Below are 23,627 nucleotides of genomic sequence, written 5' to 3'. Positions count from 1 at the left end.
CTCGGTCCACCTAGAAATGCATAACTCCAGGGAGGAACAGGACCTCTGACCTCCTGGAGACAAACAGGGGCTGGACCGGATGAAGCCACTGATCCTGCCGAATATGGTCAAAACGCCCCAAGGCTAGGCGAACAACGGCTATGCGGAAGGAGATATCCTTCTAAGCAACAGCCCTCTGTATCTGAAAAGTATCACAAATTGCATGAACAAGCACCTGCGCAGCAGATGCTACCAATGTGCCTGGCTGGAACTCTGTACAGAGTCAGAGGCACCCCAGAAAAAAAAACCAGAGCAACAGCCCTAGAGTCCTCCATTATTTGAAGAGTATCACACACTGCACAGACATGCTCCTGTGTAGCAGCTGCTACCAATGTGCCTGACTGGAACTCCGATTGGGAGTCAAAGGCGTCCCCAGAATAACCAGCATAAGCAGGAGGAGACCTAGATCCACCTGTCCTGGAGGAGCTGTGTGCAGATCCTCTGTGTTGCCTAAAGGAGGATTTCCTAGCCTGCTTGCAAGAGCAGCCCCTAGGACTGAAACAGGAAAAACCCTCTTAGGGCCTTAACCACAGCTGATAACTATGCAGACAGAGGCATCCCCCAATCTGAGAGGACAGCCGCTCCAAATACCGCCATAAACTGACAAAAGTCTGGCCAAGTTACCCAACCTGGGGAAAAAAAAAACGCCCAAACTGGTGAGGGGGAGAAGGGCCAGGGGACTCCAGAGCAGGCTGAGTGGAGCAACAGAATAAACATATAGATACAACCTGTCCGCAAAGACATTTTAGCTTGCTGCACAAAAGTTATAACAACGGGGAGCGCCAGGACCCAGGGAGACTCCTCATGAAAAAGCATGGCGACAATAAAAGAAAACACTACAACCCCCAAACGGTAGCCTACCAGATCCTGGAAGGAGACCATTCCCAACTGCTGCAGATAGCTGCACAAGAAGGTCGACAAAGGCTGCACAAAAGCTGAGACTGCAAAGGAAAAAACAGGCTTCAGTATAGGAAGAGACACATCAAACAAGGTTCTCCTTGCAAGATTCCCGCACAGAGAGGCGGGAGGAACACCCAAGCCCGCCGTCCGCCCCCATGGGCGGCCTCCAGGATACAGGAAAGCCCCGGGATGAGGCAGGCCTAGTGCGGCACACATGCCGGCAAAGCCATGGTCTCAAGTAGAAGACGCGGCTGTTGCGCCTGGGAACACAGCGGGACCTAGTACGGTCTACTTGCCAGCGAAGCCGCGGCCTTAAGTAGAGGCCGCGGCGCGGTACCCGCCACCGGCCGCACAGCCTGGAAAATCTGAGGATGCGGCGGGGCCCAGTGCGGCCTACACGCCGGTAAAGCTGCGGCTTCTACCTGAGGCATGGAGACAGCCGCGTGGACCACGCAGCCTGCCCAAAAAAGAGAAGAAAGGCCAGAAGCCCCCTCACCTACTAAAACCACCTTCCCCCACCAGATGGCGCCCCAAGCGCCAGGAGGAAGGCCAGACAAAAAAAAAAAAACAGGGTAAGAGGAGAGAAAGGGAAGAGCAGAGAGGGGAAGAGGGGTAAAAAGGGGACAACATACTCACCTATGTTCCCCTGCTCATACTTACCAGTCCGAAGTCTTCAGGCGCCACAGACTCATCCCTTCGGTGATACCTCACACGTAATAGTGGGGTTGCCAGAATATCCAGCCACCGATGCAGCAAGTAAAGAGGGGGACTGGGTGACTGCGAGGCGCTCTATAATAGAGTGCTTGCGCCCTCAGGGGGTACGACTAGTGTAGCATATACACTGACAACCCCCTGCCCCTGAAAGAAAATAAAAAATAAAAACGGTGTAAGACAGAAAGACCTGACTCAGGTCGTGACTGCCTCCTACGACAATAGGTTAAAAATTGCCTGAGTGCACTGTCAGTGAGAGGGTATAGCCTGTGTGGACGGAGCCAACTGTCTTCATTTCGGTAGTGTCTGCCTTCTAGTGACCAGGTCTATACCCAAGGTGCTGTGTCCCCCAGTGAAATATTGCGAGAAAATATTTTTATAAGGTTGTTGATCAGCCATTTCAGAATACAGGGATACCTAATGTGTGTGTTTCACTGTAATTTTCAACTTTCACCATATATACTCGAGTATAAGCTGACTTTTTAAACACATTTTTCATGCTGAAAAAGCTCTCCTCGGCTTATACACGAGTCAGGGTCCACGGAGCACAGAAAACTGGAAGGACCTGGAAGGGGGAGGTCCTTTAGTGCTACTGCTCTGTTATTGGCTTGTCATGAGGTCACGTGTCTGTGATGTCATCAAAGATCCTGTAGCCAATGGTATATAACATCTGCAGATAAGGTTGAGTCTAAATCCTAGTAGCTCCGCCCACACGATCACATGGTCATGACGCCATCAGAGGTCCTTTAGCACACTAGGATTTAGCATCTACCCTGCAGATGAGTGGCCAGGATTCATTGTGTCTTATGGAAGATGGCTGTTGTATGGAGGAGGGGAAGCTACAGTAAAGTGACACACACTGGGACCTTCCTTTAGTTACTCTGCCTAGTAATGTCAGGCATTTGGGGTTATTAATTTAGTTTCAGTAACTCCATGTGCCTCACATTAATAACAGTTAACCCCATCATGTCCTTCATATTAACCCCTGTGTGCCCCATATAAGAGTTACTAATATGTGAGACACAGGAGGGTACAAATGAAGGGCCTTAATTATGAAGATACCTAATTATTACCTCCATATGTCCCACATATCAATAACTCTTACTTGAGGCACACAGAGGGTTAATGTGAGGGACATGATGGGGTTAACTGCTATTACTATGATCCCCATGGAGTTACTAAGCTGCAATGCACATGACCAGACTTTTTATCTGCAATGGTGGATTTCCCCCCCTCGGCTTATACTCGAGTCACTAAGTTTTCCCAGTTTTTTGTGGTAAAATTAGGGGTCTCGGCTTATATTTGTGTTGGCTTATACTCGAGTACGGTATATGTATTTTAGGGAAAGTGTGGTAATTGAAATTTTAATACTTGGGGATTTTTTTATATTTTTGTATTTATTTACTACTCTAAGTTTTAGACCTCCTAGGGGTCTTGAATCCTGGTGAGTCTGATCACTAAAGCAATGTATTACAATGCTAATGCTAATTTTTTTGGCCACATATGACCAGCCCCAAATCTCGCCCAAGCACCACCTATATTTAAAAGGATTAAGGTGTTAAAACATAACAAAAACTATATAAATGTGTAACTGCAGTAAGGACCCATAGAATATAACATGTTATTTTGGCTGCAAATTGAACACCATAAAAACAAATTTTGGATCATTTCTGTGAAATCTTGCATCTCATCACTCTTCCAGGACTCATACAAGACTTTTCTCCCATCCAATTTTTTGCAGTTTCTGTAACAGAGTCCACAGCAGAGACTCCAGCGCAGAATTGAACCTAGCCTAAGGTTCACAAAAGTTTTCTACTTCCTAACACATTTTGCAGTGTGTGATTCCTTTGAAAACACGGCTTCTAGCTTATCCACTGTTAGCAAATTTTTAGCTTCAGTAAGGACTTCTTAAATCAACTAAATAGATGGCTGGGGCCACTGATAGTAAATACTGTTTTGCCAATAATGGTCGCTAAAATGAATGCCTGTGTCATATTTTAATGCAGTTCTTTGAGCCAAGGTCAGAAGTGAATTCAAAAGGAATGGGAAATATAAGGGAAGGATTTACACTATTCTTTCCTGATGGCTTTATCTCTGGCTTTGGCTGCATGAGGCTAAAGCCCCACGTTTCAGCAAAGCTGCTTTTTGGTTGCAGATTTTGCTATGGTTTGTGAAACAGGAGTGGATTAAGCAAAGCGAGAAGTATAAATGCTTCCTTTATATTTCATTTGTTTCCACTCTCGACTTTGGCACAAAAAACGGATCAAAATCTGCACCAAAATAGCAGCTTTTCTGAAACGTGGGGCATTAGGCTTAGCCTCAAAAAGTTTTTTTTAAAAAATGAAAGAAACATTTCAAATGCACTTAGCCAGATAAGAGCCACATATCATAAGAGAAGTTTGGAATTAAAGATAGCTACCAGGACACACATGCATAGAACAAAGGCTGGAATGTTACATAGTGTCTATTTTTGGCTTGTTCTAAGGAGGAGTTATAAGAAGACGATTGATTGCCAGACATGGCAACAAAGGGACAGTCCTGTTTTCCTATTCTGTCACTAGCACACATTCACTAGGGCCAAATATAACCTGCAGTGAACAGGGGGAAAATTAACTGCTTCACAGTTCCACTAAAAACTATGTCCATTTTAATAAGGTGTTAATCTTACGAAGATTAAACAGCTGCAGAGAAGGCTTGTTCCCCACTCACAAATGTGACTTTTAGCTGTCATGACCTTGCTTTATAACAGGACTAAAAACATGGCAAAGTCACTCCTTTAACCAATGTACTGCCCAGTAAAAAGTCTAGCAGTGTCTACACAATGACTTTTAATAGAAGTGCTGGGTTACATTTCATCTTCACATAGCTGTCACCAAGGCTGCCAGTAGACACAACACATACCTCGTTTTTCTCCAGTATAAGGAACCAAATCGTCTCTGTCCTTTATTTCCTTAGCTTGTTTTTCTAAGTGGCCCAGTAGGGCGTCTCTCTGGAAGGGCCCTGTCGGTGTCTTGGTTGTCTGGTTCTTTTGTCTTAAGCCAACAGGCAATAACTGATTCTAAAAAGAAAGAAAACACTAGATTTTCTTCTGTGCTAAAATTAGCAAATTGGTAGCAAATATTAGATAAATAGGTTATGATGTAAGAGACACTGAAACATACTGTAGAAGTAGTTGTGTGGCATGTTTTTTGTGTGTCTTGAAGAATTGTTTCAAGAAAAATTCCCAGGTTTCTACTCAAATCACAACTTCTGATTACATTGTTTCTCTGAGATAAGAGGTATCAGATAGGGCATGTTCAAGTTCTTGGGGGCCCCTAAACCTGCAGACTAAGAAATGGTAACCTCAGCAGCATCATTTTACAGTTTTATAACTTTTGAGTTACCACAGTACATCATCAGAAGGTGCTCATCAGCCTGACACTTGGACTGTGTAATACTATCCTTAGGTAAGGCCTTGTGTTGCAAAAAGCTACTTTTATTGTTACAGATTTTACTGAGCCAAAGCCAAAGCTAAGAGTGGTTTTTACAGAAGGAAGAAGCAAAACAACTTTCTTTATATTTTCCATTACTTTTCAAGACACTGTTGACTTTGGTTTTCTGACTCATTGTATTGGTTGAAAGACCATCACCTTAATAGTAGTAGTAGCTGTCTACTCACAGTGCTTTTTTATTCATCATGCTTTCACCTTTATCAATAAGTCACATGAGCACAGTGTGACCTCTTTTTTTCAATTCAAAAATTTTATTTTGTTTTTCAAACTAATTTTACAAGAACTTTAAACTGTATAATACAGCAATATTATGAGTGAACAAAATAATAAAATAATAAGAAATATACAGGATCCAGGCATCTGAATTAGCCGTTGACAATGTAGGATATACACCACAATACAATCACTCCAAGAAACATGTACAATGACAATCATGGTCTAAGCAACAAACCACGCAAAGAAAAAGAGATGGATAGAAGAAAGAAACAAAAAAGGAAGAATGAACAAAGTAGGAGAGAGTGAAAGAGAAGGTAAGTGGGTTAGTTATATTTTTCAGAAATATATTTTCCACATTTTCATACTTTGACTCTATTTTATAGGCCCGGTTAACATCTGCATTCAGGCCATTTCATTCCCCTCTCTGCATGAAAAATGTGGAGAGAAAAGTCCTACCAACAGCACTTCTCTCTCCGCATTTTTCGTGTGGAAACTGAGCGGAAACCACACGGACCACATTATAGTCTATGGGGTACGCTGGTTTCCTAAGGTAACCACCTTTTTATGTGAATGAGGTTTGCATTCGGGGTCCCCAAGTGGACTTCCCGAGCGAAAACCCATGCGTAGATGTGAACTGGGCCATAGTGCATACTTGGTGACTAGGGTGCTCACTTTGAACTGCTGACAATTTTCCATAGATCAAAGACACACCAGATTCAAACCATACCATTCTAGACTCAACTATGCTATCAGCAACATTTTGTACAACTGTCAAGACCTGTGACATCATCGTCACATTGCTAGGTCCTTAAGGGGGCATTCACACAATATAATGCGGCACTGATTTTGGCATGATAACTCGCATAAGAATCAGCGCTGCAAAACAGAATCCCATTGACTTCAATGGGTTCCGTTTATTGCGCGTAACACATTGAAATCAATGGGTTAAAAAGCCTCCCATTGATTTCAATGTGTTACGTACGTTAAACGGAACCCATTGAAGTCAATGGGAATCTTTTTTGCAGCGCTGATTCTTACACGAGTTATTGTGCAAGAATCAGTGCCGCGTTACCCCATGTGAATGCCCCCTAAAGGTACATTTTAATATTAGCCGTGCAGTGTTTTGCAGAAACAGGAAAAAAATATGGCTACAAGTACTAGACATGGTGACAGAATCAGCAATAGCAGATTTTGAATCTATTTTCTGGACTGTATTGGCCATTTGTGTGTCATTTTAAGTAACTTCAGAAAAGGCACTATATTAAAGATGACCTTTCACCATTTTGCCTGCAGTTCTATATACTGCCAGAAAGCTGACAGTGTGCTGAGTTCAACGCACTGTCGGCTTTCCCGATCTGGGCCCGGTGTGAAGAGCTTACGGTCCTGGTACCGTAGCTCTTCTATGGTCAGAAGGGCATTTCTGACAGTTAGTCAGAGACGTCCTTCTTCACAGCACAACCAATCGCGCTGTACTGTGAGAGCCGGGAGGAACTCCCCCCCCCCCCCCTCCCTCCCTCCCTCCCTGATAATACTCGACTATGGACGAGCACTGCGAGCAGATGGAGGGGGGAGTTCCTCCCGGCTCTCACAGGACAGCACGATTGGCTGTGCTGTGAAGGACATCTCTGGCTAACTGTCAGAAACGCCCTTCTGACCATAGAAGAGCTACTGTACCGGGACCGTAAGCTCTTCACACCGGGCCCAGATCGGGAAAGCCGACAGTGCGCTGAACTCAGCACACTGTCAGCTTTCCGGCAGTATATAGAACTGCCTATGGGCAAAATGGTGAAAGGTCCTCTTTAAATATACTAATATTTAGCAGAACAGGCAGTAATAATATATTCTAATAATGATACTTACATCTGGATCTAATTCTTCTAGTTCTCCTTCTAGAGCTCTTATTTCCTCATCTGTAAGTTTGTTTAAGATTTCATCCTCATCTACATCCCGATATTTCTCCAAGTCTTTCCTGCGTAGCATTTTCTTGACTTTTTCAAGACTTTTTTTCCCAAGATGGACCTTTAAAGAGAACATTATTTAACATTCTCTATGCAATACAGTACTGATATAAGAGAACATATTTTTGTGTACAGAGTTGTGAAATATGTACAAAAAAACGTGTTGCAGTTTGTCACAAAAATATCACACTACTGAGCCAAAATCCAATTTGTGTGCCAATCTGAAACCCAAGTTGTATGCAAATGAAGGTGTCTATTAGCTTGTGGTCATTGCTGTAACTGCCTCTGGCCACTTAGGCTGAGATGCATGGTACTTTACATAAAGCACACCATTCAGCTCCCAGTAATGTGAATCAGGAGGATCATCATCAAATGCCCCCTCTTTAAAGAGTTAGGCGTTGACATAATTTGGGCCTTGGCTTTGAAATGAATTCAGGGGAATTTATATATATACATACATTTATATAGAGAGTAGGCACAGCAGTAAATCGCTTGGTGCCAGCAGACTGCTGTTGCAACCTAATGTGTTTGCATTTGCTGAACATTTGCTCCGGACTCATGAAACTGAAATCCATCTTGGCTTGAGGTAAGTTCACATGTAGTTTTTTAGTCCGGAACCTGAGGAGAAGCCGGATCGCTGCGACTGAAAGCCGATGCACTGAGGGAAATCGCGAGGCGACTTGGCCTGAAGAATGAGCACCTGGCTCCCGGGAAAAACTCCTGAGCGCCTCTGAGTTGGCAGATGACTGTGATATACGGTCAGGGTCGGACTGGCCCGCCGGGGGACCGGGGAATCCCCCGGTAGGCACCAAGCCTGGACTATTAAGGCCTCATTATGGGGCCCTACCGGTCCTCCACTGCCTTTTTTTTTAATAAACAGTGGAGGTTCAGTAAGGCATCTGCCCAGGGCTGGAGTCAGCACCCAGGCAAGTGACTGTGCAGTAGTGAAGGGAGAGAGACTCCGTGCTGCAGAGCTTGGGCTGAAGGACCTGTGATGATGTCATATGTGGGCAGATCTACACGGATCGTACAGAACAGTCTTACATAGTAAGATAAATCTGCCGGGAACAGTCTGATGGAAGGAGGAGAGAAGAGACAGCATGTGTGGTGAGTAAGAGGGAGACATGGGGTGCAGGCTGTGGGAGCAAGAGGGGGGGCAGTCTGTGTGAGTAAGAGGGGAGACATGGGGGTGCAGGCTGTGTGAGAAAGAAGGGGAGAATGGGGGGTTCAGACTCTGGGGGGATGGGCACTGTGAGCATATAATACTATGGGGGTGTCACTGGTGAGCACATAATACTGTTTGGGGGTCACTATGGAGCACGTAATACTGTTTGGGGGCCCCTGTGGAGCACGTTGTACTGTCCCAGTATTGCTTACATGTGAGGCGCTTTGCTGTTTTCTCACCGTATGCTTGATAACTGCAGATGTGGGTACTAAAGCTGTATCCCTTTCAAGTATCTGAGATATTGCTTTAGTGCCCATAACCACCACTATCAAGAATTCGCACTAGTAAGGGGATAGGGGGCCCCGGACAAAAGTTTGTACCCAGGCCCACAAAACTTTAGTTACACCAATGGCGGCTGCTCTGGGCTCAGGCACCACCATTAATATACCTTATTTTTAACTAAATTGACTGTGCTGATACACAGATGTCCTGCACTTGGATGTAAAGTGGGCGACTCCGTTCATCGGGATCCCAGGTAGGTGAATATAACTTTTTTTTTTTTTTTTAATTTAGGTGTGAGTATTTTAATAGTACAAGGGGTTGTTTGGAGGAGGAAATTATAATTATAAGGAGGGGGCATTATGGACATAAGGGGGGGGTCACTTATATAAGGGTTATTAGGGACATTAGGAATACAAGGGCAGGTTATATTAGGAGGCATTATAAACATAAGGGGGTGGTCATTGATATTAGGGGTCGTTAGGGGTGCAGTATTTGTCAGGGGGAATCAGGGGCATACTATGAGGGGGCAATTAATTTAATGAATGTAGCACTTGGGTTAAATCTAAGGCCTCACGTTGCAAACTGCAACAAAATAGCGCTGCAGGAAAAACTGCAGCAGCAACGCATTGTGTTTTTTTCCCGCAGCGCTTTTCACTTTCTGCTTCCATTACACCTTTTTTTTTTTTTTTTTAGGCGCCGCCCCCTGAGAGGCTGGCTGCCTTGATGCAGTGCTCCAAGCTGGGAGCAAACTTTTCTTTCCTTTTTCACTCTTTTTCTCTGTATCTTCAAGAATCCGGTAACCAAGCAATCTAGCACTATGAATTTAGCAACTATAAATCGAATGGAAGACCCTGTGGAGTTTTTTTTTTGTTTCTTTTGTTTCCATTGTAAAGCATGGACTCAAGACCTGGTTCAGCTGGTTTCCACATGTGCCTGTTACCATCCCCCCAGCTAGGACAGCATGGCTCAACATGCGGCATGGAAGAGAAACCTACATGGAAATGCGGACTTCTTCGTTCAAGGAGATGATTTCTGGCGTCAATTGCTGATGTGTGAAGATGCTACAGCTGACTGGTATTTCTTTCTATTACTGTGGACACGTGGGACTCTGCTACAGCCTGGGAACCATCACCCACCTACCCCAGGAGTTATGGAAGCTTGGCAAGAGAGCAGCACCATGTATACCTGGATGGTCTCTGACTTCCTTGGGGCAGTAGAACACTGTGGTAAGGAGGAGGAGGACGGCTTGTGATGAAGGACATTTGGGGCATTTTTTGTGGTTAAAAGGACAATAGTGCTGATGCAAGATACCGAACTATCAGCTGTGAGCAGGAGATCTCACCACCTACCAAAGGAACTACCACATGTTATCATGATATGTCCCCCACCTCTGCAAAAATTTCTGCTTGTTATATCCACATGCTGTGACCCCCCTCCTCGTGTCCTACAACCAAGTCAGCTGTATTATTATTATTATAATTATTATTATTAACATCAATCTGCACAGAGAACTAAATGATCCTGCAGTGTGTCTGTGTTTCTTTCTTTTTTAGTTGCTATGATTCCTAGGATTTCTCTATCTGCCATGAGCTTCTATGTGTCTCTCTCTTGTTATATACTACTGTACCATCTATGAAACTGTATCACTGAAATTTCCCCATTGTGGGACTATTAAAGGAATATCTTATCTTATCTTATAGGGAAACCATCAGTGTTTTCGTAGGTATAATTGATATTCTGGCGATTTACAAAACCCCAATGGTTTTGGAAATCGCAGCATGTTCACTGCACATAATTTTCCACAATGTGTGGATGGGATTTGCTAGAATCCCATTCACATTGCAGGAACTGTCGGGTTTTCCCGTGGTGTTTTCGCAACATGAGGCCCCATCCACACTTTGTGGTAAAATAAGATACATGCTGTAATTTCCAAAACAGTCTCGGTTATAGACTTTGCAGCATGCCTACGGAAATTCTGGCGGTTTCAATATAATTGAAGCAGAAAATACAGAGTAAAGCTCTGCAAAGTTTCCTGTGCCAAGGGCTGCAGGAAGAAACATGATGCGTCATGGCTGCGGTTTTTCCCGCAGCGCTTTTTTGCTGCAGGACACCACGTGGGGCCTTAAGCTTAAAGAGGATCTTTCATCAGATTTGGCACAGGCAGTTCTATATACTGCTGGAAAGCTGACAGTGCGCTGAATTCAGTGCACTGTCAGCTTTCCCGATCTGTGCCCTGGGTAAAGCGCTATCGGTCCCGGTACCATAGTGCTTTACAGTCAGAAGGGCGTTATCCGGGGCACAGATCGGGAAAGCCGACAGTGTGCTGAATTCAGCGCACTGTCAGCTTTCCAGCAGTATATAGAACTGCCTGTGCCCAATCTGAAGAAAGGTCCTCTTCAAGGAGTTTTCCAGTTCATTTATATTGATGATCTATCCTCAGAAGAAATCATCAATAAGAGATAAGTGACCCACTGATCAGCTGTATGAAGAAGCCATGGTGCCTGTGTATATCACACGCTGTCTGTTTATAGTGACCATGTGGTGTAATTACAGCTTTGTCACATAGATGCTTATAGGACGAGGCTGTAGTTACATGACATGGCACTATGAGATGTACGACACTGTGTAAACAGAGGAGGGGTCACGGCGCTTGCACAGATGCCACGATTCACTCAAACAGCTGATTCATCCCTCATTTTTACACCTCAGCCACGGAGGTGTAAAAAAAAAAAATAAAAAAAAAAAATATATAAAAACACACTCGCCTGTCCCCAGCACCCTGTTGTCCTCCGTCTCTGTCTGTTCGGTCTCATGGCAACACCTCATTTCTGGAAATTCTGTATTTTTTTTATTTATTTATTTTTAGAGCATTCACACAGTGAATGATAAATAATGAATCAGATTTAATAATTCTATCTGATACCTAGAGAGTACAGTCCTATGAAAAAGTTTGGGCACCCCTATTAATCTTAAAGGGGCTCTATCAGCAAAATCATGCTGCTAGAGCCCCACATATGCGTGCATAGCCTTTAAAAAGGCTATTCAGGCACTGTAAAAGTTAAATTAAACTACCCCCCCGTTTTAAAATAATAACTTAGAAAAGAATATTCTCTATTTACGGAACGTGCACCCTGGGCGGGCCCTGGGCGGGCATTCAGGGTGCGCCGTCTTCTTCTTCCCCCGCCTCTTCTTCCTCTGTCGTCTTCGGTCCCGTCCTCCTCCGGCGCTTGCTCGCGGACACTGATAAAAAAAATAGCCCGGGCGCATGCGCAGTAGCCGTAGTAGAAGCCGCGTGCTACTGCGCATGCGCCCGGGCTGTTTTTTTTTTATCAGTGTCCGCGAGCAAGCGCTGGAGAAGGACGGGACCGAAGACGACAGAGGAAGAAGAGGCGGGGGAAGAAGAAGACGGCGCACCCTGAATGCCCGCCCAGGGCCCGCCCAGGGTGCACGTTCCGTAAGTAGAGAAGATTCTTTTCTAAGTTATTATTTTAAAACGGGGGGGGTAGTTTAATTTAACTTTTACAGTGCCTGAATAGCCTTTTTAAAGGCTATGCACGCATATGTGGGGCTCTAGCAGCATGATTTTGCTGATAGAGCCCCTTTAATCATTTTTAGTTCTAAATATTTTGGTGTTTACAACAGCCATTTCAGTTTGATATATCTAATAACTGATGGACACAGTAATATTTCAGGATTGAAATGAGGTTTATTGTACTAACAGAAAATGTGCGATATGCATAAAACTAAAATTTGACTGGTGCAAAAGTATGGGCACCTCAACAGAAAAGTGACATTAATATTTAGTAGATCCTCCTTTTGCAAAGATAACAGCCTCTAGTCGCTTCCTGTAGCTTTTAATCAGTTCCTGGATGAAGGTATTTTGGACCATTCCTCTTTACAAAACAATTCAAGTTCAGTTAAGTTAGATGGTCGCCGAGTATGGCCAGCCCGCTTCAAATCATCCCACAGATGTTCAATGATATTCAGGTCTGGGGACTGGGATGGCCATTCCAGAACATTGTAATTGTTCCTCTGCATGAATGCCTGAGTTGATTTAGAACAGTGTTTTGGATCATTGTCTTGCTGAAATATCCATCCCCGGCGTAACTTCAACTTCGTCACTGATTCTTGAACATTATTCTCAAGAATCTGCTGATACTGAGTGGAATCCATGTGACCCTCAACTTTAACAAGATTCCCGGTGCTGGCATTGGCCACACAGCCCCAAAGCATGATGGAACCTCCACCAAATTTTACAGTTGGTAGCAGGTGTTTTTCTTGGAATGCTGTTTTTTTATTTTTTGGACGCCATGCATAACACCTTTTTGTATGACCAAACAACTCAATCTTTGTTTCATCAGTCCACAGGACCTTCTTCCAAAGTGAAGCTGGCTTGTCCAAATGTGCTTTTGCATACCTCAGGCGACTCTGTTTGTGGCGTGCTTGCAGAAACGGCTTCTTTCTCATCACTCTCCCATACAGCTTCTCCTTGTGCAAAGTGCGCTGTATTGTTGACCGATGCACAGTGACACCATCTGCAGCAAGATGATGCTGCAGCTCTTTGGAGGTGGTCTGTTGATTGTCCTTGACTGTTCTCACCATTCTTCTTTGCTGCCTTTCTGATATTTTTCTTGGTCTGTACTTCTCCATTTCCTTACTATGTTCCTCAGAGTGGAAACTGACAGGTTAAATCTCTGAGACAACTTTTTGTATCCTTCCCCTGAACAACTATGTTGAACAATCTTTGTTTTCAGATCATTTGAGAGCGGGCTGTTCATGCTCGGCGACCATCAAACTTAACTGAACTTGAATTGTTTTGTAAAGAGGAATGGTCCAAAATACCTTCATCCAGGATCCAGGAACTGATTAAAATCTATAGGAGGTGACTAGAGGCTGTTATCTTGGCGAAAGGAGGATCTACTAAATATTAATGTCACTTTTCTGTTGAGGTGTCCATACTTTTGCACCGGTCAAATTTTGGTTTAATGCATATTGCACATTTTCTGTTAGTAGAATAAACATCATTTCAATCCTGAAATATTACTGTGTCCATCAGTTATTAGATATATCAAACCGAAATGGCTGTTGCAAACACCAAAATATTTAAAACTAAAAATGACTAAGATTAATAGGGGTGCCCAAACTTTTTCATACGACTGTATAATACGTAGTATAAATCGCACAAACTAAAGATGAAAAAAGCTAACTTTATCAAAGTAGTTCAACCTGGATGAGAAATCTGGTGCCTCTTTAAACACTTTTGTCTAACTTCACATCACCTCTTGTTCAGCTTTACTATGTGTCACAGTTTGATTCCACAATTTTGATGCAAGTATGGACACAAAATCAGACATGCAAGACTCAGGTGCAAGTATGAACACCCCCTCAGCCATGCTCCCTTGTCAAATAAAACGCATAATAAATGTGGTGCACAGCATGTACATGTTAGTACAAAAAACTTTTTAATTTTATCATACAAATAATTACAGATGCAGTGATCATCAGTGACATTTTTTATTGTTTTACTTTTGTAAATAAAGCATAACAATGCAAAAAAAATATTTGCGTTTGTATACAGGGAGAGCTGTGAATCACTCTCTAAATGGATTCTATACAGGTCTTCTGGAAGTATTTAAACAGATTTTTATATGAAAATAAAACAAAAATAATGGAAAACTTTATATCCCCAAGTTGAGCGTCTTGCCCTCAAATTCTGGCCCCCAGGGTACAACAAGGAACGCCCACATGCATTTATCCAATTTTACCATCAACCACCTCCCCCAAGCATATTCGACTGCTATCACAGTATAACAGAGCACATTATAAACTGCATACTTTTGTTATGTATGTGACATTTGCAGATTTGGAGAAGATTTACTTTGAAGTCTTATGCAAATGAGACAGTTGGTGAACTAGGGGCAGACCTTCAGCCCTGGGAACACTGCTCTTGCCGCAGTTTTTCTCCAAATCTACAAAGTGACGTACGTAACAATAGTATGCTGTTTATCACTGTAATGTGCTCTGTTATACTGTGGTAGCAGTTGAATATGCTTGTGGGAGGTGGTTGATGGTGAAATTGGATAAATGTATGCGGTTGTTCCCTGTTGTACTCTAGAATTTGAGAGCAAGACATTCAAGTTGGGGATATCAAATTTTTTATTATTTTAGCTTTATTTTCTCCAATTCAATACCATGCTGAATTTTTTTCCAGCTTCTCAGTACATACAGAATATTACATGGTACCACTATGAAGCACAAATTGTCTTGCAAAAGTTAAGTTTTCGTATGGCTCAGTGAGCCGAAAAATAAAAAAGTTATGACTCTTGGAAGACAGGGAGTCAAAAACTAAAATTAAAAAAAAAAAAATCTGCAGTGGAAAAGCTGTGCCTTCAAAAATGCTCACGTACTGATAATTGCAGCATGTCAATTATACTTTCAGAAAAAAACTGGAGATTTACGTATAGGTATAATAAGAGCAGAAAGTCTGTAGAGGAAAACTCTCAAAACGCAATGTAAAATGTTGTGGAAAAAGAAAGCAATGTTTTCTCTGCAGCATTTTTTTTTTTTTTTACTGCGTTTCGCTAAGTGGGGCCTTAGAAAAGCTATGCATACAACATCAATTTCCCTGGCTTGATTCCTCAGTTTCATGACTTTTAACCTTTATACTGATTCTTGGGCTTTGTAATAGAAGCTGGACTAAAGAAAGGTGAGCACACGCTTCCAAAAATACAAGTCCAGATTACACATCTGATATCTTTAATCCTCCCAAAGCTTCATAAAGGTTTTGCAGTTGTGAAATGCACAGGAAATAACAAAAGTTTAATAACAGTTACCAAATAAATAATCAGAAAATATATACTCTCACATGTCCACAGTAACAGCAGTCCTCAGCATTAGTCCATTGTGATCAGACTCAGGTCGTTTCAGTGCCCTCACACGGAGTTTACCCTCCGCTCATTCTGAACGTAAACTCGTTCAGAATGAGCGGCGTTAAAACAGATCATTGATTTCTATGGGTGCTGGCATATGCGTGCTACGCATTGAAATTAATGGGAGTTTTTTTTTACCTATTGCTTTCAATGTGATACGCGCATATGCCGGCTCCCATAGAAATCAATGGGATCTGTTTTAATGCCGCTCATTCTGAACGAGTTTACGTTCAGAATGAGCGGAGCGTAAACTCCGTGTGAAGGCTCCAAAAGAACAGACACCCAACAGATCCCATTGTAGTCAAGGGGGTCTTCCAGGCTGCTGTTTTAGCGGTCTGCCTGTCCACCATTCTGGTCCTCCAACAGACCAGAACAATGGACTACACAATGTTGATATGAACTTTTGCAGAGTCAATGAAACAATCAGTGTCTGTAGAACACACTTTTGTGTCCCCCCAAAAAAAACACAGACAGAAACTGATCCTTTCCAAAAACTTTTAATTTTCTGGCAGTATTAATGTTACTAATACATTTTCTAATATTTTTTCAATTTTTCCATATTTTCTAAAGGGATCCTATCACTCAGACACAATTTTTTCTAGCTGCCACGTCGGAATAGCCTTAAGAGAGGCTATTCTCCTACCCTTCATCATCTTCTCCGCGCCGCCGTTCGCCTACAATCCTGGTTTCTCTCGGTATGCAAATTAGCTCTCTGCAGCACTGGGGGCGGGCCCCAGCACTCAAACAGCACTGGGGCCGTCCCAATGCTGCGAGACAACTCTCTCCAGCGCCGCCTCCATCTTCGTCAGCAGCGTCTTCTTCAGCCTCTTCTTTCGGCGGTGGCTTGTAACTTCTAGGCCTCGGGCCTTGGGCAGAGCAGACTGCGTATGCCCACAGGCTATGAGAAAATGGCTGCTTGCATAGTATTGTAAGCGGTCATTTTCTCGTGGCCTGTGGGCATGCGCAGTCTGCTCTTCCCAAGGCTTAGAAGTTACAAGCCACCGCCGGAAGAAGAGGACGCTGCTGACAAAGAAGGAGGCGGCGCTGGAGAAACCTCTCTCGCAGCACTGGGGACGTCCCAAGAGCTGTTTGAGCGCTGGGGCCCGCCCCCATTGCTGCAAGAGAGCTAATTTGCATACCGAGAAAAAATGGGATTGTAGGCGAACGGCGGCGCAGAGAAGACGGCGAAAGGTAGGAGAAGAATAGCCTTTCTTGAGGCTATTCTGACCTGGTGGCTAGAAAAAAATTGTGTCTGAGTGATAGGATCCCTTTAACAAATGTTGCCTCCGATCTGTGAAATTCTGTACTTATTTATTCCTTATCTTGCTTCTCTATTGAGAACTGTACCCTGCTTCTCATGTATATGGTGTACGGGCTTGTGTGTAATGCAGAGAAAATAAGGGTATAGGACAGTCACTCCAAACAGGTATATCTCAGGCTTTATAAAATATTTTAAATGTACTATTTCCACACATATTACTGACGAAGCCCACGGGCAGTGAGTGAAACGTGCGTCGGGTCCATCATACAGTGTGGTATGTGATACGTATGGGCGTTACTTAATATGTTTATGATTTCTACATCATGTGTGATTCTTCATAATGTTAGCAGGGGGTTTTGATACCTTTGAGATGTTATATACACTTTGGTGTCTCCCAGCATTGATTTAACATCTGCTACATGGGTACACTGTTATTTACCTACTATGTATATTTGTAGTCACCTACCCACTGTGATGGTACACTAGTACTTGATATAGATTCATCCCCCTTTGTATTGTTAGATGTATGTTATTTGTTTTTAGTGAATATCAATAAATTTCATTATATTTTATTGGTTTGGTGTGGGAGTTTTTGTTTTTGATTTTCAGTCTTTATACCACACTATGTGATGAACTAGCCTCGTTTGTGTTTATAACATATTACTGGTTGAAAATATAGTAGGGTTCAGGATATGTATATGCTCCTTTTTCATATGACACCAGAAGCAAGTGTCAATGTTCTATAATGCCTGTGATATAACTACAGTCAAATTTGTCAATAAAGTATATTACAAACTTAATTACTGACAAAAATGCTGCCAGAAAATGAAAAGTTATTTGAAATTAAGTATGGTTACATTTTGACTACGTAAACGGATGGCCATCAGTTTCCTTTCCTCACTTTTTAGCATAAGTTTTTTTGTACTTGCAAAACAGATCAGGTAACCCTTTGCTGATATTCTCAGTAATAGTATGGCGGATGTTGGGTATTTAAATATGGCAGCCGCTCAGGAGCTAAGCAGCCCTTGTAGCCACCGGGTGTCTGCTGTATTATATGCATTAACCCTCCCCCCTTTGCCGGGTGCCTGACTGAAGCGCCATTCTGCTGGGAGTCGCATTACTATGCAGCCTGCAATATAAGTACCGATACTTTGCAATGCATTAGCATTATAATGCATTAATGTTCAGATTCCCCGGGGTACATTGTACAGCATAATAAATGGTACCATTAGTTAGAAGAATTTGTCCTGCAAACACAAACCCTCTTATGGTTCTGTGAATGGAAAAATAAAAAAAAAGTTATGGGATTTGGGAGGCAGGGAGTCTAAAGCAAAAATCGAAAATTGTCACTGGCGGGAAGGGGTTAAACCAATGATCAAAATCTGATGTAAACGGAAACCTAATTTATACTCACAAACATCAGTTAAAATGCCAGAATAACATATAAAAGCAATCAGGCTAAACAAGACATCTTTCTTTTGACTCTTGCAGCTTCTTTCAAGGGAATAGAAAACTGAATAATTTTGGACTCTGATCACATTGGACTAATGATGAGGATTGCTGTTATGGAAATTTGCAAGAATCAAATTTAACTACCTTTTCTGCACACAACTTTCTAATTATTTCTTTTGAATGTTGAAGATGGCCAACTTCTTACGAAGGATCAATCAAAGTTTGTATTTATCTAATTAAGACCAGGGCTCCATGGGACGGAAACGCCGGGATTTGCTCGCTACGTTTCCGCCAGAGGAAAAAATCGCGGCATTTTACAGTAAGGGCAAAGTGGAAGAGATCTAGCGAATTCCATACCCACTTTGCCGTAAAAACCTCCGTGTGGACACGCCGCGATTTCCATAACTGGTGTGGTTTTAAAAACTTTGCAGCATGTCAATTATACCCTACGGAAACGCCAGTGTGGTGCGCACTGCTTCATTCATTTCAATGGAAATGCCGGAGATAGCCAAGTTCTGTACTAACAGTATATCCACAGGATAGGGCATAAATGTCTGATAGATGTCATCAACACCTACCGATCACCTCCCCCCAGGCTCCATCACCCAACTCTTCTCTATTCCATCTCCACTGACAGTATAATCCAAATTGAGAGAGGTAGTGGGGTTTCACAGAAACAGTGCAGCTCACTGAGTCATGATATTTCTGTAATTCTCATAGAAGTGAATGGGAGTAATAGAAACAGTATAGGACAACGTAGCACCGAGAGTGTGGTGTAAACTATGATTTAGTCTAATCCCTGTTCTGTCAAAACCTGAACCTGACAAGAAAGAACAACCCATGGACCTACGTTCACGTAATTGTCTGTAAAATGTAATTTATTAGAACATGAATTTGGCGTGTATTTAGCATTGGCAGGTCCTCTACAGTAATGCCTTTTCAGCTATGCCGCTAAATCAACCTTCACCTTATAAAAGTAATCCCTGCAAAGTGACAAGCAAAGCGCTTAGTCATAAGACTCTTCTATTGCGTTTATATTCCATGTATTAAGATTCTGCCCAGGAGGTAGACATGTTGTGTATACATTAAAGATCGCGCATCATCAACAGGATGTCACGCTGACGTGAAAAACAAGAGGTCAGTCAGAAGAGTGTGCATTCCAAAATGTCACAACCTTGTTTACATAAGAGAGAATGCAGGTCACTCATTTTCCATTTTGTCTGGGGCACTTGCAATATTATCTGCAAACATTTGGCCTGGTTCACATCTGTGTTCGGTATTCTGTTCGGGAAGTCCACTTGGGGACCCCCCCCCCTCCCCAAACAGAATACTGAACGCATTGAAGGTGATTAGCAAAGAAACCACATGGACCCCATTGACTGTAATGCGGTTCCTGTGTTTTCCCCACGATGTCTGCGTTAATCATGTGGAGAGAAAAGTACTTCTTGCAGTACTTTCCTCTCAGCATTATTCGTGCAGACACCGCGCGGAAAACACACGGACCGCATTACAGTCAATGGGGCCCATGTGGTTTCTTTGCTAATCACCTTCAATGCGTTCAGTATTCTGTTCGGGGGGGGGCTTGCATTCTCTCTTATGTAAACACGGTTACAGTCAATGGGGTCCATGTGGTTTCTTTGCTAATCACTTTGCTAACCGCTTTTTAATGCGTTCAGTATTCAGTTTGTGGGATCCCAAAGCCGACTTCCTGAACGGAATACCAAACGCAGATGTGAACCAGGCCTAAGATTGTAAACATATACTAAAAATTTTAAAATACTATTCATTGTTAGGGTATTTTCACACATGAGATGTTTTGTAGTACGAATTTCTGCAAAATAAATTTCTGTACTATGTAAAAGGTTGTTTTGGAGGCCTGCAAATGGATTCTGCAAGCTCCATTAATATGAATAGGATATTTGCTGCAAGTGAACATACTGAATGGAGAGGCCGTGCAACTGAAAATATAGTAAAACTGCACTTTTATTTCCAATTGTTTGGAATATAATACTAACATTTTACACAAGGTAATATATAGACAAGTTCATGAGATAACTAATGTGAAAACTCGATGAAAATGTTCTAGTCAGACTGAGACTCATTGCTTTATATGAGAGCACTGCTAACCATTTTTCATACGTCCCAACCGTCCCGGATTCTGCGGGACATTCCCAGATTCAGGGTCATGTCCTGCAGTCCTGGTTGGTGGGATGTACGGTATGTCCCGGTTTCAACTCATCTGCGTCTGGAGGATGCAGATGAGTTGAATACAGTATTGAAGGAAGCAGGAGCTTCCTTCAGTGCTGAGCTCCGGCTCTGGGAGCGATGTGAGTGATGTCATCACATCGCACCCGGAGCTCACCGCTGACACTGAGACTGCAGACAGAAAGGCAGGGGATCAAGGAAAGGCAAATATCAGTGTTTTTATGTTATAAACTTTGACGACAAATTGAGGAGGAACAGTAACCTAGGGGCAGAGATGGAAGGGGAACGTTATACTGTGGGCAGAGATGGAAGAGGAACATTATACTGGTGTAGAGATGGAGTGGAGACATTATATTGGGGGCAAACAAAGGGGGGACATTAAACTGAGGGCAGACGAAGGGGAGACATTAATCTGGGGGCAGACATGGGGGGACATTAAACTGGGGCAGATGAAGCGGAGATATTAAACAGGGGCAGATGAAAGGGGGAAATTAAACTGGGAACAGATGAAGGTGGCAATTAAACTGGGGGGATTAAGAGAGACATTAAAATGGGGACAACTGGAGTGGGATAATAAACAATGGGGGTCACTGGAGGGCATTAAACCGTGGTAGTAGCTGGAGGGGGATCTAGTTGCCCCCAGTTTCATGTCCCGCCCCAGTTGCCATTGATTTATTTCCCGCCTCCAACTACCTCCAGCTGCTCCAGTTTCATGTCCCCTCTAGTTTCCGCCAATTTAAACTGGGGCAAAAGAAAAGGGACTTAATACTGTGGGGCAGTTGGAATGGAACATTATAATGTGGGAACATATAATTTACATGTGACTGTAGGAGGATTATACTGTGTGGGGGCACCTGAAAAATTAATGAGAATGGGCGGAGTCCATATAAAAGTGGGCGGAGCTAAATTTGGCACGGCCACACATTTTGTCCCTCTTTCTGTTTTTCAAAAGTTGGGAGGTATGATTTTTTTGAGATGGTAGCACAAAGCTTCCTCTGGCTGATATGGGGGCATCGTGCAGCCGATTTCTTATTGCGCAAGTTATGTATGCTTGTTTTTCAGTGGAGCTATGCTTGGAAGCTGTAATAAGTTCTTCTCTGAGCGAGCCATGACTGTTTCTTTTCAGTGTTACCTGTTGCTGTTTCTTCTAATGCTAAGTTCGCACTAGCGTTCAGGTACTCCATCCCAGATTCAATATTGAGATTCAGTATAAAATCAGAGGAAATCCAGCAGACCCCATTATAATCTACGAAACTGGATAGGGTTTCTGTCTTTAGTGTCCCCAAGTGAACCTGAAGGATGGAAATCCAAACGCTAGTGTGAACCTTGAGCTTGTCTGACTGATATGTGGGAATAGTACTTGACTGTTATCTTGGGGATGTGTTTAGCTTTTTTATATTGGAGCTGTCTGGTTCATTTATGTAGGAAATGTACGTTTCACACATATTGGAGCTGTGTCTGGCTCTGTTATGTAGGAAGTTTTCAGGGCTCTATTATTGTTATAGAACTGCCTAGAAAGCAACCCTCAAAAATTCAGAAAACTGGCATGTACAACTGCATGTACGACTTTGTGCCTGTGCAAAAAAAACTGTTTCCAGGCAGAGAGGCCGCATACAGACACCGGCGGTTACCTTTAAAAACTCACTCAAATGAATTGGTTTTAAAGCTGACCGCCGGCAATCTGTCCCCTGTCCAGTTTTCCCACGGTTTAGGAGGAAACCCCTGTGCGGATGGTGGCGGTAGTGTGAACGCCCCCTTATAGTACTCTGCAGGTGAATCAGCTGTGAAATCTGCAGCAATTGAGCAGGGCGCTTATTTTTTCAACAAACTCATAAAGTGGCAACAGCGCTGCAAATACCTACTGCAGTTGTGACATAGTCTTAGATTGGACCATCTAATTTCATTTTGATTGGCAGTTAGTCAAAAAATAACTGAAACTGACTATCAGTTTTGGACAACAATATATGATTTCTTGTATGTTGGTTAGTTTGGTTGCATTATTACAATATTGATGAGGTTCTACTTGCAGTTTCGTTTGGACCAAACACGTCCAAATTGGAACTGATTTTCTCTTCAGACACCAGAGAATAATAAGCAAAGGTTCTGGGGAGGCCATCAAACATAAAAAAACATTGTTACTCACTTCTCCTGGACACTGGCATGACTCCACAAACAGCGCAAATCCTGAGATGAGATTGTATGCGTAACCAGTCAGTCAGTGGGCCAGAAGAGAACAAGTCGCACCAGAGCCCAAGAGAGATGAATTAGGCGAGAGCCCCACGCTGTGAAAATGGCTATTTGGCCATTGGTTGATAAGTCCATTTGATGGGCGGGGCCTTTACTTTAATAGACCGCTCTACCCGCAACCTCTCGCAGACACACATCAGAGCCGAGGTGGGAGCAGGAGGAGGGTCTGCACCAGTGGGTCTTCAGAATTATCTCCTATAGTGTCAGATCTCTCTCTCCTATATCTAACACCTCTGATGAAATTACTGACATAAAGTACATGGGAAGAATATGCAAATCTGACTTCCATGATGTAATTAGGAAACCAGTGCCTCAAGAATGCACACCAATAGAGGGCGCTCACTGAGAATGTGCAAGTCTATCTTCTATGATGTAATGGAAGATAGACTTGCACATTCTCAGTGAGCGCCCTCTATTGGTGTGCATGTTTGAGGCACTGGCTTCCTAATTACATCATGGAAGTCAGATTTACATATTCTTCCCATGTTCCTTTGCACAGTGGAGCGCTCATGGCTTAATAAGACTCCACACACCTAAATGGTGGTTCTCTCCCTATGGAGTAACGATATCCCCTCAACCCTGACATAAAGTAGTCAGATTTTGAAACGCGTCAGCTGTTTTAATATTCAGTTTAGAATTCCCTCAATTTATAGGGCTTTGTTTTACTAGGCAGAATGCCACTAGACAGAAAATATACTGCTTCCATGTCTGCAGTGTAGCATTCTACTGCAAGTAAGAGTTAACCTAGTAGCCCTGATCTACACAATTAAT

General features: G+C 42.9%; 2 protein-coding genes across 2 annotated transcripts in view; both read right to left on the bottom strand.

The window, feature by feature from the left end:
• NCBP1 (nuclear cap binding protein subunit 1) overlaps window positions 1-23,627 on the bottom strand; it is a 278,082-nt gene that overhangs the window by 98,385 nt on the left and 156,070 nt on the right. The window lies entirely within an intron of this gene.
• TMOD1 (tropomodulin 1) overlaps window positions 1-23,627 on the bottom strand; it is a 61,242-nt gene that overhangs the window by 33,298 nt on the left and 4,317 nt on the right. Inside the window, exons 2-3 of the mRNA XM_075280373.1 lie at window positions 7,218-7,376; window positions 4,552-4,708 (exon numbers count right to left, since the gene is read on the bottom strand). Coding sequence (XP_075136474.1) covers window positions 4,552-4,708; window positions 7,218-7,337 — 277 coding nt within the window. The 5' untranslated portion in view covers window positions 7,338-7,376. The remainder of the gene's footprint in view (window positions 1-4,551; window positions 4,709-7,217; window positions 7,377-23,627) is intronic.

Source organism: Leptodactylus fuscus, chromosome 1, assembly GCF_031893055.1.
Source record: "Leptodactylus fuscus isolate aLepFus1 chromosome 1, aLepFus1.hap2, whole genome shotgun sequence".
Lineage (NCBI taxonomy): Eukaryota > Metazoa > Chordata > Amphibia > Anura > Leptodactylidae > Leptodactylus > Leptodactylus fuscus.
This window is presented reverse-complemented; position numbering and strand designations above follow the sequence as displayed.